The sequence below is a fragment of the Myiozetetes cayanensis genome, unplaced genomic scaffold, assembly GCF_022539395.1.
Source record: "Myiozetetes cayanensis isolate MyiCay16 unplaced genomic scaffold, myiCay2020 scf5-8, whole genome shotgun sequence".
Classification (NCBI taxonomy): Eukaryota; Metazoa; Chordata; class Aves; order Passeriformes; family Tyrannidae; genus Myiozetetes; species Myiozetetes cayanensis.
In genome coordinates, this window is record NW_026087742.1 from 87,221,263 (window position 1) to 87,244,167 (window position 22,905).

General features: G+C 42.6%; 1 protein-coding gene and 1 non-coding gene across 9 annotated transcripts in view; both read left to right on the top strand.

Moving 5' to 3' along the window:
- The window catches only part of MAP4K4 (mitogen-activated protein kinase kinase kinase kinase 4), a 172,224-nt gene that overhangs the window by 124,063 nt on the left and 25,256 nt on the right, over positions 1-22,905 (top strand). For 2 of the 8 annotated variants that reach the window (XM_050332482.1, XM_050332484.1), the window contains exons 13-23: positions 8,132-8,293; positions 10,400-10,486; positions 11,157-11,384; positions 14,979-15,140; positions 17,144-17,374; positions 18,282-18,388; positions 19,319-19,470; positions 20,175-20,272; positions 20,612-20,620; positions 21,256-21,431; positions 21,899-22,019. In XM_050332482.1, coding sequence (XP_050188439.1) covers positions 8,132-8,293; positions 10,400-10,486; positions 11,157-11,384; positions 14,979-15,140; positions 17,144-17,374; positions 18,282-18,388; positions 19,319-19,470; positions 20,175-20,272; positions 20,612-20,620; positions 21,256-21,431; positions 21,899-22,019 — 1,533 coding nt within the window. The remainder of the gene's footprint in view (positions 1-8,131; positions 8,294-10,399; positions 10,487-11,156; positions 11,385-14,978; positions 15,141-17,143; positions 17,375-18,281; positions 18,389-19,318; positions 19,471-20,174; positions 20,273-20,611; positions 20,621-21,255; positions 21,432-21,898; positions 22,020-22,905) is intronic. The other 6 variants (XM_050332483.1, XM_050332485.1, XM_050332486.1 and 3 more) reach the window with 3 other exon arrangements.
- Positions 14,036-14,108, top strand: TRNAE-UUC (transfer RNA glutamic acid (anticodon UUC)). Its single transcript has one exon. It is a non-coding gene; the product is annotated as a tRNA-Glu (tRNA).

Genomic DNA, 22,905 nt, shown 5'->3' on the forward strand with positions numbered 1-22,905 from the left:
CAATTTCCAAATGTTACAAGTCAGGCAGGCGAGGCAGAAGGTCAGCTCAGCTGAACAGGGATCTTCTCTGGAAATAAGGCAAAAACGAAGGTGTATGCCTAGTGGAAGCAAGGTGAAGTGACATGGGAAGAATACAGAGATGCTTCTTGCTGCTGTAGGGAGAAAATTTGTGCAGCCAAAGCTGAACTGGAGTTGAAGTTGCCAGGAATGTGGGGACCAATAAAAGGAATTTTTTCAAATCTATTAATGGCAGTAGAAGGTATAGAAATATCATTGGCTCACTGCAGGATGAGGATGGTCATCTCACAAACAGGGACAGAGACTAGATGGAGGTGTTTAACGCTTTCTTTGCCTCTGTCTTCAACACGGATGAGGGACCAAGGGAGTCTCAGTGCCCTGAGCTGGAAGACCATGACTGCAAGAATGATCAACTCTCAGTTGACCCTGAAATTGTGTGATCTGCTGCTCCAACTGGATCCCTACAAATCTGTGGGGCCTGATGGGATTCACCCAAGAATCCTCAAAGAGCTGGCTGATGTCAGCACAAAACCTCTCTCAATATTTTTGAACAGTCTTGGGAATCTGGACATATCCCAGCTGACTGGAACCTGGTGAATATTTTCCCGATTTCCAAGAAGGGCAAGAAGGAGGACCTTGGAAACTGCAGGCCTGTCAGTCTCACTTCAGGGACTGGTAAAGTTATGGAGATTATTTGAGGAAGTATTGAAAAATACCTGAAAAACAACACAGTCATCAGTCACAGCTAGCACAGCTTTGTGAAAGGAAAGTCCTGCTTATCAAACTTGATTTCCTTTTATGACAAGTAACCCACCCAGTTGATCAAGGGAAGTCAGTTGATGTAATCTTTTTTGGATTTCAGTAAAACTTTTGATACTGTCTCTCCCAGGATCCTTCTGAACAAAATGTCTGGCACACAGCTGGATAAACACATCATGTGGTGGGTGAGCAATTGGCTCAAGGGTCAAGCATGAAGGGTAATAGTGAATGGGGTGACATCAGACTGGTGACCTGTCACTAGTGGGGTTCCACAGGGCTCCATGTTGGGCTCTGTGCTCTTCAACATCTTCAGAAATGACTTGGGCGCAGGACTGGAAGGGATACTAAGCAAGTTTGCAAATGACACAAAACTTGGAGCAGCTGTTGACTCCCTTGAAGGCAAGGAGGCCCTGTAGAGAGACCCCAACTAATTAGAGGACTGGGCAATCACCAAACATATGAAGTTCAGCAAGGGAAAGTGCTGGATTCTGCACCTGGGATGGGGCAACCCTGGCTGTACATACAGACTGGGGAATGAGATGCATGAGTGCCATGGTAAGGGACCTGGAGGTCCTGGTTGATGTCAAGTTGACTCTGAGTCAGCAGTGCCCTGGCAGCCAGGAGGGCCAACCATGTCTGGGAGGACATCACCAGCTGATTGAGGGAGGTGATTGTCCTGCTCTGCTCCACACTGGTGAAGCCTCACCTTCAATATTGTAGCAGTTTTGGTCACCACAATATAAGAAAGATATTAAGCTATTAGAGGGTGTCCCAAGGAGGGCAGTGAAGGTGGTGAAGGGTCTTGAGGGGAAGCCGTATGAGGAGTGGTTGAGGTCACTTGGTCTGTTCATGCTGGAGAAAAGGAGACTGAGGACAGACCTCATTGCAGTCCACAACTTCGTTGTGTGGGGAAGAGGAGGGGCAGACACTGATCTCTTCTCTGTGGTGACCAGTGACAGGACCTAAGGGAATGGTCTGAAGTTGTGTCAGAGGAGGTTTAGGTTGGATATTAGAAAACAATTTTTCACTGAGAGGTTGGGCACAGGAACAGGCTCCCCAGTGGAGTGGTCACAGCACCAAGCCTGACAGAGTTCAAGAAGTGTTTGGATGAGACTCCCAGGCACGTGGTGTGACTCTTGGGGTTGACCCTGTGCAGGACTAAGGGTTTTACTTGATGATCCTTGTGTGTCCCTTCCAACTCAACATATTCTGTGTTTCTGTGAATGAACTATATAAGTAAGTGTTTAGATAGTTAAAACAAGAAAGCTGAGCTGTTCTGGCTGATCAAGTGTGGATGATCAAGTTATGTTTCTGTTCAGCAACATGGAGACAACTGCTGGCTATCAAAAAGGCATTTGAATTTGTATTTAGCAAAACTGAGTCTGGTTTGGAAAATTCAGAATTGGCTGTACTGGAATCCCATTCTGTGTGGACCTCCACAGTTCAGGATAACTTCATTAAATGGTGTCTCTGTCCCTGGCTATGCGAACCTAAGGGATGTTTTTGAAGTGGTAGGTTATAGCTCCACTGGCAAACAGTACAGTTCTGTAGAAGCAGATTGTGGAGTACAGTAATTAAAATGCTGAGGACCTCACTCCATGTCTTTAAAGACTGGATGAATTCCTTTGGACTAGCTGAGGTCTAGACTGTGTGCCTGCTTGTGGTTGGAGTGCATCTGCCTTTTTAATTTCATCCAAAAGGAGTGGTTGGCACTCCAAGACATCTTCAAAATATGAAACAAAACTGGATAAGTGGAGATGATTGGATGATTCATTTTAAAAGAGCCCTCCTGATCTGAACAAGATGTTAATGTGGGTGTACCTGCGGGCACTTTTTGCCAGGGCTTTGTTTCTTTTTCAGAGGGGGAGAGTATTCGTATCTGCTTAATTTGAATTGCTTGCAGCTTGGATTGGTGCTGAGTACTTCTGGTTTATCTCTAGTGTGGACAAAGCAAAAGTCTCTTTAATAATCTCTTCTTAAGCTGATACCAGAACTACCTAAATCTTTGTGAAAGAAATAATTAATATATGTATTTATCAATCTTTGAATATAAGACAGAGTAATAATATCTTATGAATTTTAAATTAGAGGATCTATATCTGTCTTCCATCATTTCACTGTATGAACGAGGCCCTGAGTTCATTGGTATACACCAACTGCATGTGTAGTTGTATTGCCCCCTCCTGGTAAATTGTACTCTACTGCATGGACTTCCAGTTTGGAGATGTCAGGTTCCATTATGAGATCATAATTATTGTACCCTAGAACCAGACAAGGAGCCAGAGTATTGACACGATGTTTTCTGTGTGTACTTTTTGTTTGGTTTTGTTTTGTTTTTGTTTATTTTTAATGTTATTTGCGTAGTAAATGCCCATTTTGTGAAATGCAGTAATTTGAGGCAGTATGGGCTTTGTCAAAATTCTGTTTTGGCATGTCTGAAATTTCTTTGAAGAGTTCTTGCCCTTACCTTCTGGTCTACAGTTAGCTCTGTGAAAATAAGCATTTCATCTGACATGTGCAAGAAAGTTGGCAATACCATATCCAACTAAAGAAGATCTGAATATACATCCATAATTTTAGGAATCTAGATCTATACCTACTGCTTATTGGACAACATTGTTTTATATCAGGCTTTTTGTAGGACATGATAAAAATTATAGTATCTGACAATTGCACCAAATTCATAAGGCCAATTTTTGTGAACAGAAATGACAGTTTGAACTAATGGTTTTCCCTTGTCCCTCTGCCCTCCTTTGGGCAAGCCTAAAAAAACATGGTGATCAGGGTTTTGGTGTGTCCTCATGGGAGAGTTTGCCAGGGGCAGTCAGGAAGGCAACCTTGTGCCAACAGAAGGATGGTAGGAAGTCAGCTTAAAGGGCTGCTTCTGGAGGCTTGGGACAATGCAACTTGCCACCAACCAGTTTCGCCATCGCTTTGACAAGATGTAGGCTGGGACCCAAGAGAAGGTTGTCACTGTAGGTTAACTTTCCCTGATCTTGTTAAAAGTAAATTGCATTTTGGTAGTGGCCAGTAGTTTGATTCTGAGGTTTCAAAGGCCACATGCAAAGGAAGTGAAGTCTTTCTTTTCCAACTAGGTCTTGGGAATAAGGGGATCATACAAGATGTTCATGCAGGCTCCTGCAGTGCTAGGTACCTCCTTTCCCACATGCCCAGCAAGGGGCTGAGGCAGTGTCTGATGGGAAGGTGGAAGCGAGGCAGAGAAACTCCATCTCTCTGTGTACTTTGGCACATAGGCAATAGCAAATTTGTGCTTTGGAGATTTGACTTCAATGCTCACTGGTGTCAGAGAATCCTTCTTTCCCTCCCCCCCCCTTTTTTTTTTCTGAGTAATAAATATCTACTATTGTACTGAGCTAGATACCTGGATCAAGGTTTGCTTAAAAATCTCATCTTCTAAAAATTGATTTTGTTTATTTTGTGATGCCATGGGAAACCAGCTCTCTTAATCAATCTGTAATTTCTTTTTCTCACATTAAGTTCAGTTATGTATAATTATTGCTGAATACTTCTGAATTAATTCAAGATGCAATGAATTTGCCCATCTTCCTTGTAGTGAAATTGTTGCCGTCTCAAGATTTGCAATATATCTGCTTAACAATGTCAACACAATATTGTTTGAGTTGATAAATATGCATATCATATTAGCCAGTCAGCAGTGTGCCGTCTCTTGCATCCTCAAGGCAACAATATTATTGTACTTCACATCTTAGTTTTCTTAAACAAAGAGCCTGTCAGACTTGATTAGCCAAGAAGCACCTGAATATATTGACTTAAATGTAGAAATTGCTTGACACTGATGTGTATATTCAGAAATAAAAGTGCCTACTTAATCCTTTTACAGTGCTTAAAAAATGAGGGAGGGGAAGCAGTGAAACTTATGAAATGCACCGTGTGCTGTAGCTGCCTTGCAGCGCTTTTACTATTTTTATATCTGCTTTCATTGAAGAGAGCTTGCTTAAGCACGAGTGAAAAGGCTGGTAAATGGATTTAGTTAGAAGAGATGCAAGAGCAAGGAAGCTGTGTTTCTGAGAAGATACAGAAAATATGGGGGAGAAAAGACCTTATGTCTTGTGGCACAGAAAGGTTGTAGTGAACCCAGGATGATGCTATAGGCCAGGAAGGAAGGTGCCATAGTTACAGCGTGGGTGTATTTGAACAGTGGTCTTCCAGAAAGTGGCATCTTTCCCTGAAGTTCAGTTAATTAAAGAGAATTGGAAAGCAGCCTATATTAAGTGCTACTGCTTCATGAAATCACAGAAGGGTTTGGGTTGGGAGAGACCTTAAAGACCATCTAGCTCTAAGCTCCCTGCTATGGGCAGAGATGCTGTTGTGGTTTTGCCCTGGCTCAATTTACTTTTATACTCCCCATACAATTACTATCAGTTGAGAGAAGGTTTATGCAGACAAAAAGAGACTGAATTGAAAAAAAGTATATGAGTATTTATTATTATTAAACTAAAACTAAAGAATTATATTTATAACAATTCTACTTGAGTAAAAGGTACTATGTATTTACAAAAGATACTTTTCCCCCTACTTCCCTTTATATCAGTCCAAGGAGGAGAAGCAGTCCTTTTCTGTTCTCAGAATTCCAGCTCTCTCTCTCTCTCTAGTAACTCTGCAGCATTTTCGTCGCAGTTGGAACTTCTTTATCTCTCTCTTATTCTGTGTTGGCCTCCAGGGCTGGGCCTACCCCCCTCCTGGGTTAAAACCGAAGGCTGAGGGTTACCCAGGTCCTGAAGGGTTTCCTTCCATAGGCTTGCAAGGGGACACTTGCTTACTATGGATCTTCTTCCACAGGGTTACAGGGGATAATGGTTTAAGAGTTCACCCCTGTTTCCCTATGGAGGTCCCTCCCCATGGGAGAACAGTCCTTGATTGACTTCTCGGCATGGGTCTAGTCTGGATCCCTTACTCGGATCCCAATATCCCACCTGAGCCATTTTCTGTTCCAGCGTAGGTCCTCATTCCCGTCAGGGTCATAAATCTCCAGCACCAGCAGCATGGATCCCACACATGGATCCCAACATCCCTACCTGAACCGTTTTGTGTTCCAGCGTAGGTTCTAATACCCGTCAGGGTCATAAATCTTCAACGGCAGCAGCATGGATCTCTCACTGAGATCCCAAGCTTATCTGAGCCGTCTCGCTCCAGCATAAGCATCGATCCCTTCGAGGGTCACAAAGTCTTTAACAGGACTCTGCCTCATCTGAGCCGCTTTTACTCCAGCATAAGGCTTTCTCTGTTAAAGTCACAAATCTCTGGTGCATCCACAAGCTCCTCTGTGAGCCACATGGGGGTCTCTTCACTCCAGTAAACTTCTACAGGTGGCAGGGATTTTATTTTTCAGTCTTTACCCTGCTGAAGGGAGGGAGAGCGAAAAGGAGAAAAAGCAGTTCTCCCCCCTTCGAACTTTTCTTCTCTCTTCTGCGACTGCAGCTTTGACCTTGAAAATCCTGTTATCTCATGGCTGGAATTCTTCTGCAGCGGTTTCTCGTCTAAGCAGTTCGTCTTTTAAACCTTTTTTTTCTTCACTCTCTCACAAGAGAGAAGGGAGGTTTCAGTACTGCACCTGTCCCCCCCGGCCCAAGCCGGGGGAGGAGGGGGCCTTGGCCCTCCTCGGGCCCGCTACCCTTCTTTCCTACATGGCTGCTGTTCTTAATTTCAACTGCGCCACAACCTTCTCTTCCGTTTTCTTAAAGATGTAATTAGCAAAGGCGTCACTGAACTTTTTGATTGGTTTTTTTGTCCGGAAATCACCTGGACAAAACCATCCTCAGCCCCAGAGATGGACTGGTGGGCAAAACCACGACAGATGCCTTCCACCGCTGAAAGCCCCATCCAGCCTGGCTTTGAACACTTGCAGGGTTGGGACATCCACTACTTCTCATGGCAGAAAAGCCCAGAGAACCCCAAGACCCATCTTCCCCCACCCCTCACTCCATGTTTCTTATCCACTGTCATGTCAGTATTGATTCCAGAAGATGGAAAACCTCTTGATCTTTCATTTACTTCATAGTGCCAAGCAGAGAAAACTCATCCCATAAAGTAACACATGTAGATTGACCTTTACTTCTTCAGTTGAGCACAACTATGAAATGCACATCAGTAACTGGATTTGTGAACCCAAATAAAAGCTTAGCCTGCACTTTCTTGCAAGACTACATGGAGTGCCTTGAGACTGGCAAATCTGTGGAAGCTTTGCTTCAACAGAAATTTGGGATAGTATTGATGTTAATCTAAATGTTACAAGGAAGAACCAATATACGTTTTCATTTTTGTCCCTGGGATTAAATTTGTACGTGATATTTTTTGGTTTAAATTTCTTCTATATTTTTTAGCATATTATAGAAACCTATAATGGAAGTAAATGTTGTAGAGATATTTCCAGTTGATAGTTGAAAAGGAGACAGCTGGGTCTTTTGACACTTAGGCAGTTGTGGGAGGCTACCTGGGATTTTGAGGTAGGTGGAGTAACTGGATGCTTCTGCTGAAGTGCATGAGGAGTTGGTCACGACTGTATGGACATTTAAAATGTCTCTTCTGAAGTCATATGTAGTGTTCTGTAGAAATAAATTAATAAGTTCATGCTTTCTAGAGCTGTTTTCCAGGTTCTTTTCAGACCTGAGCAGACTTACCAGCATCAGTTTGTATTTGGGTCATATGTGGAAGCTTATCTGTGTAAATGTAAAAGCTTAGTTCAGCTGTTTTTCCTCTTTTACATATAGGTGCTTTTGATGTTCTGAGAGGGGCTAAGGTGTAGTTGGTCATCCTTTCGTCTCTCTTAGGCAAAGTTTTGGGCAGTCCATTAAACTGAGCTTGGATGTTGGGCCAACACCCCCAAATTCATAGCATGAACTGTTTGAAGAGAGAAGCTACTTACAGAAAGTTCAGGTAGTTGTCATTTACTGAGTTAGTTGATTCAGTAGGGCTGATAATTCACTTTTGACAACGTGTAGATAATTTGCTGATGTCAAGGCAGTTGTCGCTGATTATGATTTGAGTTCAGTAGTTGTTCAAAGATTGGGATTTCAGTGTTAGCCTGCCTTGAAGAGAGCAGTGCACTTCCACCCCTCAGTTGTCAGGAATATGGTATGTGACTTTGTGTGTCCGCATGAAGAAACCAGAGAGAGTATGCAAGGCTGCTTTTAGAGAGAGATGTGTGCTGGCAGTGAGTTAGTTTCCTTGTGGAGCACTTGCATAAAATGTTTTGTCACTCAGTTGCAGAGCTTGCCAGTCCTGGTAAATCTCGCTCCACCATAGAAAACAACCCCACCTCTTTCTTTGATAACAACAAAAGTAAAACTTTGTGGTTTCTTTTCCTTTTTTGTAGCAACAAAGAAGAGAAAGGGAAGCTCGAAGGCAACAAGAGCGTGAGCAAAGGCGGAGAGAACAGGAGGAAAAAAGACGTCTGGAAGAAATGGAGAGGAGGCGTAAGGAGGAGGAAGAGAGAAGAAGAGCAGAGGAGGAAAAGAGGAGGGTAGAAAGGGAGCAGGTGAGTCCATGATACAGATATATGTGCAATAGGTTTGTTTCTTCTAAGTTCTAATTTAATTTTTTAAGAATTAGTAAACCTAAAGCAGCTTAGAGGCAATCTAACACTAACTCTTTCATCTTTGTTGTCTTTGACAGCAAACGCACTAACATAGATCGTAGGGCTTTATGGAAAATTCTGGCAGACTCAATATTCCCTCAAAAAAAGAAGTCTTGTTGCAGTACTCATTCTAAATTCAACTTGTGCCCCTGGGCTCAACTAAAAATCGTCAGAATTGGCAAAATCATCATTGGGGCTGAAAATTATTTCTAGGCTTGTCTTGCTGGATCAATGGTTCTTGCAGGACATGCCCCTGTTCAGAAGGCCTTCTAAGAGAAGGGCAGCTCTGTTGCATGTCAACTTCTGCCACCCAGAATTGGTCAGAGGCTTGTCATGAACTTTGAATAGTCTGAATTTGAGAAGGAATCTTTGAGCTGCAGAGGGTTTTCCTTCTTAAAACTGAAATATACAATTACTCTCTCTGTCTATTTAAAATCAGCTCTAATAGTGTATGCCAGTTCAGGCAACAAGTATACCTTGAGTTATGTCATTGTGCCCTTAGTATATTGAAAGTGCAGGTGAGAAGCCTGTTAAACTGTGAAATTCAGCTGCTATATTTATGCATGAAATCTGCATGTTTTAAAATCCCTTAATAACTTTAATCAGGTTGATAATCAGGGCAATACTTCCTGTGCATGTACTGCAAAATACTGATCCCAAATAAAAGGCCAAAACTTCTGTCCTAGAGACTGATTGTAAATTTCCCATTAACTTCAGTAATACTGAGTTTGGCCCTGATACATCTTAATTTTTTCTTACATAAAGTCACTGTATTTGAGATCACTGATGATCGTGTTATTGGGGAATTTTATTGTGTTTGTGTATGTTTCAAAGATTTTTGGGTCAAAAGAAGAGAAGACTAACAAATGGGAATAAATATATGGAAAATCTCTAATTACTGCATAGCAATTTGCTTTTGGGCAGACACCGGGTATTCCCCCAGCTGCTTTTAAAACTGTTGAAATGCTAATTACGCACAGTGCCAATAATAACAAATGGTTAATTGATGTGGCCAAGCTGAACCACTCTGAATTCTTATTCTTTTTTTCTAGAAGAAAAGACATGTCTCCTCTTAGAATTTTTGTTAACTGAAACTGTGGCTCAGCCAATGTGCGTAACAACAGTACAGTGTATCTCATCAGTCTGTCACAAGACTTTCTATAACTCCCATCACAGTATCACTGATCCATTAATTTCTTTATGCATACACTGTAAATGTGTGCGTGTGCTTGTGTGTGTGCGCATGCACATGTTACATACTTCCATTAATTGCATGATAGGATGTTACCAGCTTGGGTTTGGTGCTTCAGAGTTTGAGTTCTTCCAGGGGGTAGGTGAAGCAGTGGGTAAATGTCTCGACCTGTTGAGGCTGCAGGTGAAGAGATGGATAGATTGCAAGAGCAAGCGAGTTTGGTCTAATATCTGTTTCCTGGTGGATGTTTGTTTGTGTCATAACCATCGCATAATTCAGCAAGGCTGGCAGTGTTTGCTCAGGAGAAGCTTCTGGTGAGGGCAGCAGGGGAGATGGCAGGGCAGGTCCCAACTGCACTTGGCAGAGCCCCTTTGGGGGAGCTTGCCCCAGCTCTGCCTATACTATGCCTGGCTCTAGCTGTTGCTAACAGTTCATCGCACCAGTGCAACACACTAATGTTTAATACAACTTGCATGTGACTTTGTATTGGCTGTGTTGAGTCAGACTTGCTGTGTTTTAACTTTCCAAAACCTTCAAGTGCATTTTGCTGCTTCTTGAAACCACTTCCAAAACACATAAACGAGCTCTGGCCCGTGCCCGTAACATTTGCAGGAGTGCAAATTTCAGAACAGAAGGGGCCGAAATCCAATGCGTAGGAGGCAGGGCTTCCTAAATTGTTCTGCAGGCACTAATCCATCCTGAAGTGCGTTTCTCATTTAAGCTGAACTGGGGAAGTAGCGTGTGGTGTTCCACCCAGGGGGTTCTGATGCATTCCTTTTGAATAAATTTATTGCTGGGTAATTTCTATGTGACAGGAGTATATCAGGCGACAGCTAGAAGAGGAGCAGCGGCACTTGGAAATTCTACAGCAGCAGCTGCTCCAGGAGCAGGCCATGTTACTGGTAAAGCACTGTATCTGTTTTGTTCAGTAGCTATAGGATCCATTTATCCAGCCAGTCCTAGGCTTCCCTCAGTCGGGCACAGCTACACTGACAGTATGACAACAAAGGAGCTTGATTAAAAGACCTTTTATGCTAGCGTTGTGGGCTGACAGGCACATATGAGAAGTGCTGTATGGTCACACTGCTTTCTGGGCAGTAAGAGGAGGCTTTATGTTAAAGTGGAACAGTTCTGGTGTGGTGGTCGAGTTTCTGAACAGACCTTGGCATTCAGTGAAGAACTAGAGTGCTTGTGTTGCAGATCAAAACCACACATGATATGTAAATCCACCCCAGGGTACAATGGCCTAGTGTTGGTCTAAGTCATTGTTTTATGAACTTTACACTGGATTTAGCATAAATAACTCTTTTTCTTTCCCTTTAATAAAAATCAGTTTTTACATAACTCTCCAATCATGTCAAGCTTAGCAGTACTTTCTTGACTTTCCCAACATGAGACACAAGCCATGTGGGTCTAACTTAGCTCTTCGTTACACTTTAACAATGAAATAAACAAACAAACAAAAAAAGTCACAACAACAACCAGAAAGGTGCCTTTTTAATGGGATGGATAGGGACACGTCCACCATACAGTCAATGTCATGTCTCGAATTACTCACCTGTTCTCTCAAAGGAATACAGATGGCGAGAGATGGAGGAACACCGGCAGGCAGAGCGACTCCAGCGCCAGTTGCAGCAGGAGCAAGCCTACCTCCTGTCACTGCAGCACGATCACAGGCGGCAGCAGCAGCAACAGCAGCAGCAGCAACAACAGCAGCAGCAGCAGCAAGAAAGAAATAAACAAAGCTATCATACCCCTGAGCCAAAATCCCACTATGAACCTGCTGAAAGAGCACGTGAGGTAAGTCCTGCTCGTAGGCAGGAATCTGTTAACTGCTCCTCTGCCTGTTTGCATCAGCGTGACTGCAGTTCTACTACAGTACGGTTGGAGGCCAAAGCATCACGCATAAGGGGCAGAATACTTTAAACTGTTGGCACTGGTTTCCAAACCTGAGGGCTACTTCTGATTAGTTTTACTGCAATCACCGAAGTTCAGAGTTTTGAGGTATAAAAGTTGGAAAGAAGGTCTGGAAGGCTGCAGACTAAGGGGACCTGGTTTTGGAAGCATCACATCAGGAAGTTACATCTGTGCTTCATCAGATATGTTTTTGTAGGAAGAATTGGTGCAGTTGGTTATTTGTGTCTCTGGCAAGTACTGGTGATTGGAAATTGAGAGTCAGTTGAAAAGCACAAACATATAAGGGATGTTTGCATACAGCACGTTTACACGTTTGATGTTTTAACATATGCTCTTTGAAATTTCCCTGTCATGAACACAAACCAGAATTTCATTAGTTTCATTTTTGAAGTGTTTAAGTATTCTATTCTGAGATCATGTCCTGCTCTTTTGAAACTTTGCGGTGCTGCCTTCTTGGACTTCAGGCACTCACAAGCCGAACAGAAGTCACCAATGTGCTGTTTGTTTCAGTGGGTGGTCCCCTGTCTCCATTGGTCCATGGATAAGCTAAGCAAGTAATTGCCTCTGATGCATACTTGGCTTTCTTTCAATGGTCTTATTCTTACGTCTCCTTTGAGCGCCATACTGCCCGCAAACCACCAGACTGGGCAATGCTAGTCAAAGCTCTTAAAGGCATTCATCAGCAGCATGTGGGAACTAGGTAAATACATTTTGGAACAAGAACAAAAAATACCCTTGAGGCTGCTGAATGTGATAAAAAAGCTCTTGGTTTGCCTTCATTCAGTAGTGCTTCTTAGTCTTTGAAGTATTGCTGTTTGGGCTTGGTGGACACAAACCCATTTTCTTCTAGATGCTGTTGTCCAAGTTTTTCATAAACCATGTTTGTGCTATCTCATCCATTCTGCTTGATGGTTAACTTATCTAGTCCATCTCTCTTACTTGGAATAAGTTCAGGCTTACTGGTATGTGGTGGTGCAGACATGGAACCAGCCCTGTGGTCCTTGTTGCACACTCTTGGCCCACCTCAGTGAAAGCATAGTGCCAGTCCAGCACTTCTGTGCAGCCTGAATGCTGGCTTTGGAGCAATGCAGAACTGTATGTGCTCTGTTTTCCTTTCTGAGTGTAAAAGGAGAGAAACTAATGAAGATTCAAGTGTTACATTCATTAGGAGAACCACTGACTTAGCTATTTTTCTGTTGTAGTCATTTTCTTTTGTGATTGCTCTAGCTAGAAGGAGTGAAGGCCCAGAAATGTTGGTTAGTAGTGAAATCTTCCCAGAGATTACTGTGTAATAGTCTTTAAAGTGTGGTAGAAGTATAGCCTGGCAGTGGGAGTGACACCAATTAATCTTAAAAGCAGGCATTAACTCTGACATCATTCTTGACATAAAATAGCGAATTAGAATGAATGTTCTGTGCCTCATACTTTCAGATATACTGCTCTCCAGAGAAAGTCTCCATCTGTGGAGATGTTGAGTGATAGGAGTGATAAGCTGAAGTGGACTAACTTTCCTGTTCTGGCAAAGTGTAATGGTAATAACCATTTAACTCAATTGCAGTAGCAATGAGGATATAAGGATTTCTAAGGTTGGCTTTGGGAAGCAGCGGGGAGATTAAAACCATTTTCAGGTCCATGCAGTCAGATGAGTGGAACAGGACCTGTTTCGATCCAGGGCTGCACACTCTGTCTCCTTCCCACTTCTTGCCTAGTTTTGAAGCCATGTGGCTCATGCAGTTCTTGTGCTTTGTGGAAGAAACCTCCTATCATCTACCGCTAGAGATGTGAAAACCTGCTCCTTCAGACAGAAGGACTTGGGGCTTTTCGTCATTCTATTCATAACAAGGAGTCTGGCCTGCTTTTTAAACTTTAAAGGATGGCTCTGTGAAGTTGAACACAGTGGTGAAAATAATTGTATGGTGAAGATGCTTGCCTCCATTCTTGTACTTCCTAAGACGTGGTGTATTTTGTGTAGACCTGGCAGAAGCTTGTCTGTGTGTTCCCACAGGCAAACTGTTACATCCTCAAATTCTGGAAAGCAGAGGCAGGTTGGGTTTGTAAAGCAGCCCAGCTGAAGTGAGGAGTCCTGGAAATTTGCCTCTGTCTTCTGACAGCCAGTCTCTCCAGGTTGTCAACTGCTAGGAAACCAGTACCCCAGTACTGGTTTTGTGCTTCAGGCACAAGGGTTAAAGCACATGATATCAGCCCAAACTGCCAGTTTAATCTTTGATGCTTTGATAAAATTCTGAGAGTTGAGCATTCCTCAGAGGCAGCTCCTCTGGCAGAAAGGCACATGCTGCCCTGGTTCCAGCAACAGACTGTCTTAGGAAATGGGAATATATTTGCTTTCTGCCTGTACCCTTGCTCCGTCTCTTGCCCTTCATACCTCTCACTTTGTTCTCAATGCTGTGGCCTTGGAAGAGTTGATGTTTCTGCATGGGGACCTTGGCTGATGTTCTTTCTGAGGATTGAGCACATTCTGATTTAGTCTTCCCTTCAACAAGCTTTTGACGTTGATGTACAATCACTTCTGAAGAGCCCCTGGTGGTCTAGTGGTAAGGGCGCGGTGCTTTCACTGCCGAGGCCCGGGTTCGATTCCCGGTCAGGGCCACTCCCGGGCAGATGGAGCTCGTTAGCCCTTAAAAAGGCAACCTACGTCCTAAGGACCTCGCTGCCACCGTCCAAGCTCGCTTGGCCCCGGCAGATGAACCTTAGGATTAAAGGGTGGGCTCAGTTCCGCGCACACTGTGTCTCACCTAAAAAATCCAATGCGCAGGCTGGAAGGTGTAAAGACCTTCCCCGGATCTTCGCTCGCGAAGACTGGCCATTATTACAATCACTTCTACACCTTCCTGAGAACAAGAAACAAGCTACTGGGGCTGTCCTCTGCAGCCTATGAGGTTGTGTTGGGAGTGTTTGATAAGAGAGAGGATGATCAGTCCTACAGTTTTGTACTTAAAGCAGAACAGATTCCAGGGTAGAGAAGTATATCCTCCTGTCTGTTTTTCCTTTGCCAAAGAGAGAAGCACAGGAAAGCAGATAATCCAGAACCATTGGTTTCATAAGGTAGGTAACTAAAGTAAGGGATAGCAGTGGGAAATGTACTTTTGTATTGTAAAGTTATTTCTGTTTTCATATATCCTTTTTATTGTTTGTAGGGAAAATACTGATGGATAATAATTAGTCTAGGCAGAAAGAAGCCCAGTAATGGTCTTTCATCATATTATCTCACATCTTACTGCCTCCTGTATCTCCTCTCTTTCTAGTATGGATTTTCTGTATTGGCCCACTTGCCACTTTGGTGTAGTTTGCTCAGTGAACTTACAGTGCTGGCAAAAGTGGGTGGGTAAAAAAAAATCCTGCTAAACCCCAAATGTATTTGGTTTCTTTTTGGTAAAGGGAACGTGATACTCATCTTTGTATTTCTGCTGTAATTGGTTTTATTGACTCAAGGCTTAACCTCTGTTTATTTTGGCTTAGGTGGAGGAGAGGTTTAGAAAAACTAATCAGGGCTCCCCTGAAGCACAGTCTAAACAGATGGGCAAAGTGTTGGAGCCACCAGTGCCTTCAAGATCAGAGTCCTTTTCCAATGGAAACTCAGAACCTGCTCAGCCTGCCCTGCAGAGGCCAATGGAGCCCCAGGTAAGTGCTCAGGAAAATCCTGATGAGCCTGGAGGAAATGCAGAAGTCCCAACAGGTTTCCTTCAAATTTGCAGATCTTGGCATTAGCAAGTCTTATGTAAATGGTAGCACTGTTACACAAAGTAGCTTATCCACTAGATTTACTCTTCATCTGTTGTTGCTTATTTTATTGATAAACTGATGGGTTTTTTTTTTAATTGTTAGACCTAGATTAGAACTGTTGCATTCTGTTATTATCTTTGCAACAGTGACATGGTGGATCAAATGCTGGTGACAGTTGCAGAACACTTTTATAATTCAGAATTTGCTCTGTGCAATGTATTTACTACTAAAAAGGATGCTCGGAGAAAAAGTGAGCTTGCTTGGTTTTTAAAATTCTTGCTGAGGGAAGCTAACCAAACAAGTGTGTTTTAATAGTATGAACATGGTTTCAAAGAGATTTACAAAATATGACTAAGAAAAGCAAGTTTGTTGTCAGTAGGCCTACAGCTGCTAAATAGAGTTCTCTACCATCCCTGGAAAATCAAAAAGAGGTTGAAACCACTGAGCTGCATGGCAGCTGTTTTTCTGTTTTTTTCTAATGAAGAGCCTCCAGGTCTTAATATCTGATCTCATAGGAATTACAGCATGAATTGAAAAAGTAACCTCTGTCTAAAACTTAGACATAACCGAGAAATTCTGAGCAATTTAGGTGTGTTAAGTTAAATGGTATAGTTGTGTATTCAGTTTCTCCGTTTCCATGCAGAATTTTGTTCTTTCAAGTCTGTTGATGACAGTGCAAGCTAACAACATCCATGACTGTGAACTGGGTATTGCAACTCTTTTGGGCAACAGGAGAATTTGAACAGACGGGAGAGTGGGAGAAATCAGGACAGAACTTCATCTCTTACTCATTAATTCCTGGCTTTTATTCAAACCTCTATGACTATTTCAAAATATTGGACTTGTATCTTCATGTTCTCTGTGCCAGTTACTTTTAAAGTCTGTGTCTTTCACTCCTATTAAGGATAATCAGGCTCTTCAACAGCTGTGTGTATTACAATTGAGGAAATAATAATCATACAAAAACAAATACATCCAACCTACTGAAACCGGGATTGAAAGCAAAGTTTTGGTTAATTAACAGGTGTGGAAACGGTATGCTCCTCAGTTAGTACATTTCCTCTTGCTTAGTTTCAGAAGTCAACTTCGAAAGACAGGTTTATTCACAAGGAGGAAACAGGCTGAAGGGTCAATAGGGATTTCAGTGGAAATCCCAATGGAATTTTGACTCTGGAGTCACTTTGTGCCTTCCTAATGTATGTAGTTGAATGTGTGTGTGTGTGTAGTTTGTGTCTAAATATGTATATATGTACAGTATATGGTACATATATGGTGTAAGTATAATATGCATTGTACATATGTATACAATATATATATGTACATAAATATACAATATATATTATGGTTTTTTTATATATATTGCAATGACTGTAAAGGAATAAAGGCTTTGTGTTATGGTCTTTCTCCAAAAGTTTGGAACTGTATCTAGTTCCTAAATTTATTAGGAAATGTAAATATCTTTTGGTTTGCACAATTTAGAGCATTCATTGATTTGCACTTTTTTTTCAATTGGATGTCCACTTCAAATTTCCCAGCCCACCAGTGCTGCCATGAGACCTGGTCAAAGCCCACTGAAGATCGGGGAATCGAAAGCGACTTCTGTCTTGAGTGGCCTTTGGACTCAGTCTCATTGAGCAGATATTGGGTCCCGCTTTCCTCTGGGCACCAGTGTATGTGTATGTGGAGAGTATATCTCACAAAAAGTGCATATGTGCTGTATTTTCAGTCTGTTACGTTCTTTGGGCGCTTGCCTTGCTTTTAAGTGCATTGATTCCACCCCACGCTTACCTAATGCCATAACCAATTTGTCTCTGCCCACCCCACCTGCCTTTATTCTGTGTTAATTGGAAAGCCGGTTATACTGAGCGCATTGAATGTTTTATGTTTTGTTTTCTTGTAAGGTACAGTGGTCCCATCTGGCATCTCTCAAGAACAATGTTTCCCCTGTCTCGCGATCCCATTCCTTCAGTGACCCTTCTCCCAAATTTGCTCATCACCATCTTCGTTCCCAGGACCCATATCCACCTTCACGCAGTGAAGTGCTAAATCAGAGTTCTGACTCTAAGTCGGAGGTACCCGACCCCACCCAAAAGGCTTGGGCTAGATCAGACAGTGACGAGGTGCCTCCAAGGGTAAGGAGTAGAAAGACAGATGTGTGCTATTTTTTTTATTATTAATTATAATTTTCTTAAGGATGTGATACCCGGGGCACTGGGAAGACTGTGCCCTTGTGCCAGCATTGGGAACAGTATTTTGTAAGGCAGATCCTAATGTAGGTGTTCAGTCAATGGGTTAATGATAATCAACCTTAAGTACAATATTGAAGCTTCATATAAAATTGGCAATTATTTACAGAATGCAACTATTTCAGAGAAACAATTTATTATGCTAAGGTAACAAGTCATTGCCATATTCAGGAAAGAATTAAAAATATCCCTGAGGGTTAATTTTCCTCTTCATCCGTTAGCAACCCAAACTATGAATCAGACATTTATTTAAAATTGAGATGGAACTGAACAAAAAGGAAACATTCAATATATTTCCTCCTCCTCTCCCCCTCCCATCCCCCCTCCCATCCACTGGGATTTGCTTCTTCTGAGTATATTCTTGCTCCCCCACCGGTCTTTGCCTTCTATTGATCCATTCCCGGGCATTTGTTTGGTTCCCTTGAGCTTATTCTCCTAATTCTCATGCTGTTTCAGCAATTGCTTTGTGCCTCTCCTGCTTCAGTCAAAATGCCATATTCTTTTTTAATGTCTCAGTAGTTGGGAGGGTAGTGGGGCTTGTATGTGTTTGTGTGGTAACTATTAAACACTACTTAGTGTTAAGACTAAACTTTGTGTTCTCTTCAAATTCTGAATAGCATCCCAACTAAGGCTTTTGGTTTTATGGGTGTTTGCTTGCTGCTTTTGATCTGATGCTAGCTTGGACTTAGAAAGTGTTAAAATCTTAAAAATATATTCTGTGGCAGGACAGGTTTAATTTTCCTCTTCTGTCTCTCTCCTTCATGGGTTTAACACAATCTTTTTTTCTCCCAAGGTACCTGTGAGAACAACGTCCCGATCACCAGTCCTGTCCCGCCGTGATTCTCCGCTGCAGGGCAGTGGGCAGCAAAATAACCAAGCAGGTCAAAGGAACTCCACGAGGTTTGTAAGCCTAATGTCCTCACCTTTCTTGATTTGGAAGAAAAAGGCTCATGGGAAATCAGGCGTTTCCAGACAGTTTTTGGCAGTGCCTGTTGGACGTGAAAGGAAGATGATGTTGGATCCTTTTTCAGTAATGATTAATATTAATGTCCCTTGATGTAGCAGATGTGTCAACTAAGACTGGCAAAATTTCTTCTTACCTCTCCTCCTTTGAGTATCCTGCCCTGTAACTTTAGCAATAATTTCAATATCCTTAAGATTTTGGAAAAAAATGTGGCCATTTATGAACATCTTGTCTTTTGATGCAGCAGGTCAGCTTGGGCATACTGTGGGGATTACTGGCAGCAGAAGTGTTTGTAATATCTAAAGTGAAGAGATCTCAGAAACTTTATGGCATCTTGGCCAGAAGCAAACTTCAGGAGGGGGAAAAGCATCCATGAGCTGTTACACAGAGCATCTGAGGTTAGGAAGGGGGAGGAGGGGACTGACATCTGAGCTCAGCAGAGCAAAATGGACAGGCTCCCCTGGAACTGGCTCACTGGACAGGAGTGAGGGTATTCTGTTATTCTTTTTGGCTTGGGCTTGGGTGCCCAGGGCACTTCTGAGCCAATTTTAAACCTGCTGCGTGCAGGCTGAGGGAACTGTCCCCTTTAGGTTAGATACATAAGGATGGCAGGTAGACATCTCCATATATAAAGAATAGTTTATACTCACCTAAACTTTTTTTTTCTTACCATCATAAATAAGATAGAGGGAGCCATTGGCAGAGGGAGCCACTGCCTGGGTTGTGCAGCATCACTCATACCCTCAGCTCAGTGTTCTTTCAGATGAGTTATTAGCAAAACACTATGGGAGAGTGATGTTTGAGTTTAGAAACAGGAATTTGGAACTGAAGTGTGTGACAAACAATTTCTTCCCTCCCCAATACAGCAATATAGAGCCTCGTCTGCTGTGGGAAAGGGTGGAGAAGCTCGTACCAAGGCCGGGCAGTGGCAGTTCTTCAGGTTCAAGCAACTCTGGCTCACAGCCTGGCTCCCACCCTGGCTCTCAGAGTGGGTCTGGAGAGCGGTTCCGGATGAGATGTAAGTCCTTCTCCCACCCTTTGTAACACTGTATGTCTAATTTTATTAAGCTGTGAAACACTCAAAAATTAAGGATGATAACCTCCACATGGAATGACCTTTGAGCATTCAGTGTCAAAGATGGGTTAACCTCCTGTACCCCCTTGGCAGTATGCCCTTGCTTGGAAAAGGCAGTAGGCATAGAAGTCGTTGTCAAAGTGTTTCACTGTTCTTTAATTCGCATCCAGTCACTGCTTTTCCTGTGTGCAAACATCCCAGTCTCCATGCCCTCCTAGCTCCCTTCCTCATATGTGCAAGGGCACATATTGATGCTTGTTGCCTGTCACCTCGGTGGTGACAGGGTGTAGGCTGCTGTGAATAGGTCTCAGCTGGGCTACATTGAACGTTGATGGAGGTTTTCCAGCTTATGGCCACAACTGAATCTTTTGATTTGCAGTTGTGTGACTGTTTACTTTGGCTTCAGTTATAGGTCAGTTGCACCCATACAAATCACAGCTAATGATGTCTTTTTTTAGTCCTTCAGGGACAAATAGTGTACTATAGTGTAATAGTGAACTTGTGAAACTTTGGTCATACGGTCAGACACCACCTGATAGTTTTCTCACCTCTCTTCCCCTCTCCGAAGTGAAGTAAGAAAAACATATTTTACCTCCCTACCTAATCTGTTTTGTTTGGTGTTACTTTTGGGGTCTTGGCTCATGCAGCATCATCCAAATCAGAGGGTTCGCCGTCGCAGCGTCATGAAAGTGCACCTAAAAAGCCTGAAGAGAAAAAGGAAGTCTTCAGACCTATCAAACCTGCTGTAAGTTGCATCCACTTTCCATTGTCCACCACCTCTCTCAGGCAGACTCCCAAAAAGTACAGTGTGAGCCTCTATTCATGGTGCCCTCTGGGATGAACTTCGTCTTGAGTTTCTAACTGGGGGTCTAGCAGCATGTTCTCGGATGTGCAATTGCCTGTGCACATCACAGTATTTTAAACATTAGATTTTACTGTGCTTCTGGGATTGATTTCTGCTCTGTGGTCATTTTCCTTCCTAACCTTTGCCTTTCTCTCATTCAATCCTGTGCTTCCTTCCTGGGGCTGGATCACTGATCGTGCATGTGACCTGAATGTGCCAATACTGGGCTGAATGGTGCAGGGAGAAGTGGTAAGACCTTAAATTGTTGCTACTTTCTGTGAAAGATTTCTGACATTTCATTTACCTGGCTGCTATTACAATTGATTACAGCTGTGTGTCCAGTTGTATCTTGGGAAACTCAGTGGGTTCTCACAATATTTCCAATTTTCCTTAAAACTTCCTTCTCTTGCCATTTTTTTTATGATACTGCCCTAGTACCCAAATCTGTCAACTTTCTTAAAGAAACGTAGAGGCTTCTGATAGTAGGTGGATACTATTAACCTGAAAAGTTCAGGAAAATAAACTGTGACAGTCAACCATGTGAGAGTGGGTCTTGGTGCTTTTATATGTCCTTCAGATGGTATAATAGGGTAAACTGAAGTCATAATCAGGATAGTTGGGTTTCAGAATATGCACATTTTTCTATGATATGGCAAGACCCACTTAGGTTGACTCTTCTGGTGCTTTAATTTATCAGAGAGTGAGTTTTCATAACTGTTGGGAATGAGTAAGTCTGAGGAAACTACTGCTGGGGCAATGGAAACATGGCAGTGGACAACTGAGCAAACTCAGGCACTAATCCTGCATGTTTGTCTTGCAAACTCTTCTTCTCTCCTACTTGCAACATCAGGTTTTTTGCCTTTTTTTCTTCCCTCTCCCATCAGGATTTAACTGCATTGGCAAAGGAATTGCGAGCAGTGGAGGATGTGCGACCTCCACACAAAGTAACAGACTACTCATCCTCAAGTGAGGAGTCAGGGACAACAGATGAGGAAGATGATGATATGGAACAAGAAGGAGCAGATGAGTCTACTTCTGGACCAGATGATGTCCGAGCAGTGTTAGTTCTTCTACCAGTGTTTTGCATCTATTTTCTCTCATAGGGGATTGAAGGAAAAGTTTGTTGAGTATTTTGGCTTGTATGTTAGTTCTTTCAGCTTACTACAACCTATGAGCAAGATGTAACAGTCTTGTATGTTCTTATTTTCAAATGCTGAGGGTAATCTTCTCAATGTCGTCTCCCTCTTCCATGTTGATTTGTTAAAAAAAGAGATACAGTGTTTAAAAATCTCATGACTTTTTTTGGTGTTGGGGTTTTGGTTTTTTTTTTTTTCCTTTTGTTTTGTTGTTTGTTTGTTTTGGTTTTGGTTTTTTTTGCTAGAGAGGCTTTTCTAGGCAGGTTATGTTGTAAATATTCCACTCTGGTCACAATACAAATTAATTTTCAGTGTGCCTTGATGCAGGGCAGTGGCAGCTAGGGCACTAGGGCTATTATCTCACTCCACTTACTTCTTGTCTGCCAAATAGGTCAACGTTGAACTTGAGCAATGGTGAAACAGAGTCAGTGAAAACCATGATTGTCCATGATGATGTGGAGAGTGAACCTGCCTTGACTCCTTCGAAGGAGGGCACCTTAATTGTTCGACAGGTATTGCTTTTCTCTCCCTGTGCAGTGCTGCACCCTTTCTGTGCTCATTAACCCACTCGCTCATTCACCCATGCTGTTTCTACATTATGTTTGTTGTTCGTATTATCAAGACACAGCTGTAGTGGATTTCAGATGAGCAAGATGTTTGATGCATGCAAGGAGGAGAGTAGCCCTTGCTTCTGTTTTGCATGCTTTCCAGTGACACCCATGGCAGCACCATGCAGAATATCTCAAAGTCTGTGGGAGAGAAGGGTAGAAAAGCTACAGGTGTGTGGAGCAAGTACCTGGAGCAAGAACTTAGTTTAGTTTTACCATAGAACCGAACATGTGTCTCAGGAGTGGAGCTGGGAGGGAGAGTGGGGTGGGAGCACTCAGGGCTTTTAAAAATTGTTTTGAAACTGTAGTTGAGGGCATACAGACCACCCAGGTAACATACACACACATATACATACAAATTCATGCAACAGTTGGTGTGGGGGAGAAGTAGAATAGGTGGTGAAGCAGAGAATGTGGACAGAGCTAGAGTGCTATGTTGTTGCCTTTGATCCTGAAAATACTGCATTCTTGTGCCTCTGAAAGATAATGATTCCCTGCTTTTAAATGAGTTTGTGTGTTAATGAGCGTGCTAGCTTATAGGAGTTTCTTCAGTAATCGCATTTCTGAGTTTCACAACTGAATGCCAATTTCTTAATTGAGCCCTCTGGTTTGAAAAATAAAATTTCATGGTTATTGTTTTAAATAGTTTTCTGCAGGCATTCTCCAGAAAGTCCAAACTGCTATCTCTATAGGATTGAAGTTAGTTTTAAACAAAACAATAGGGAAAGAAATGCTCGCGTCACCCCCAAAAATATGCTTGTCCCTGTTGTGGTGTCGGACTTAGCAGCAC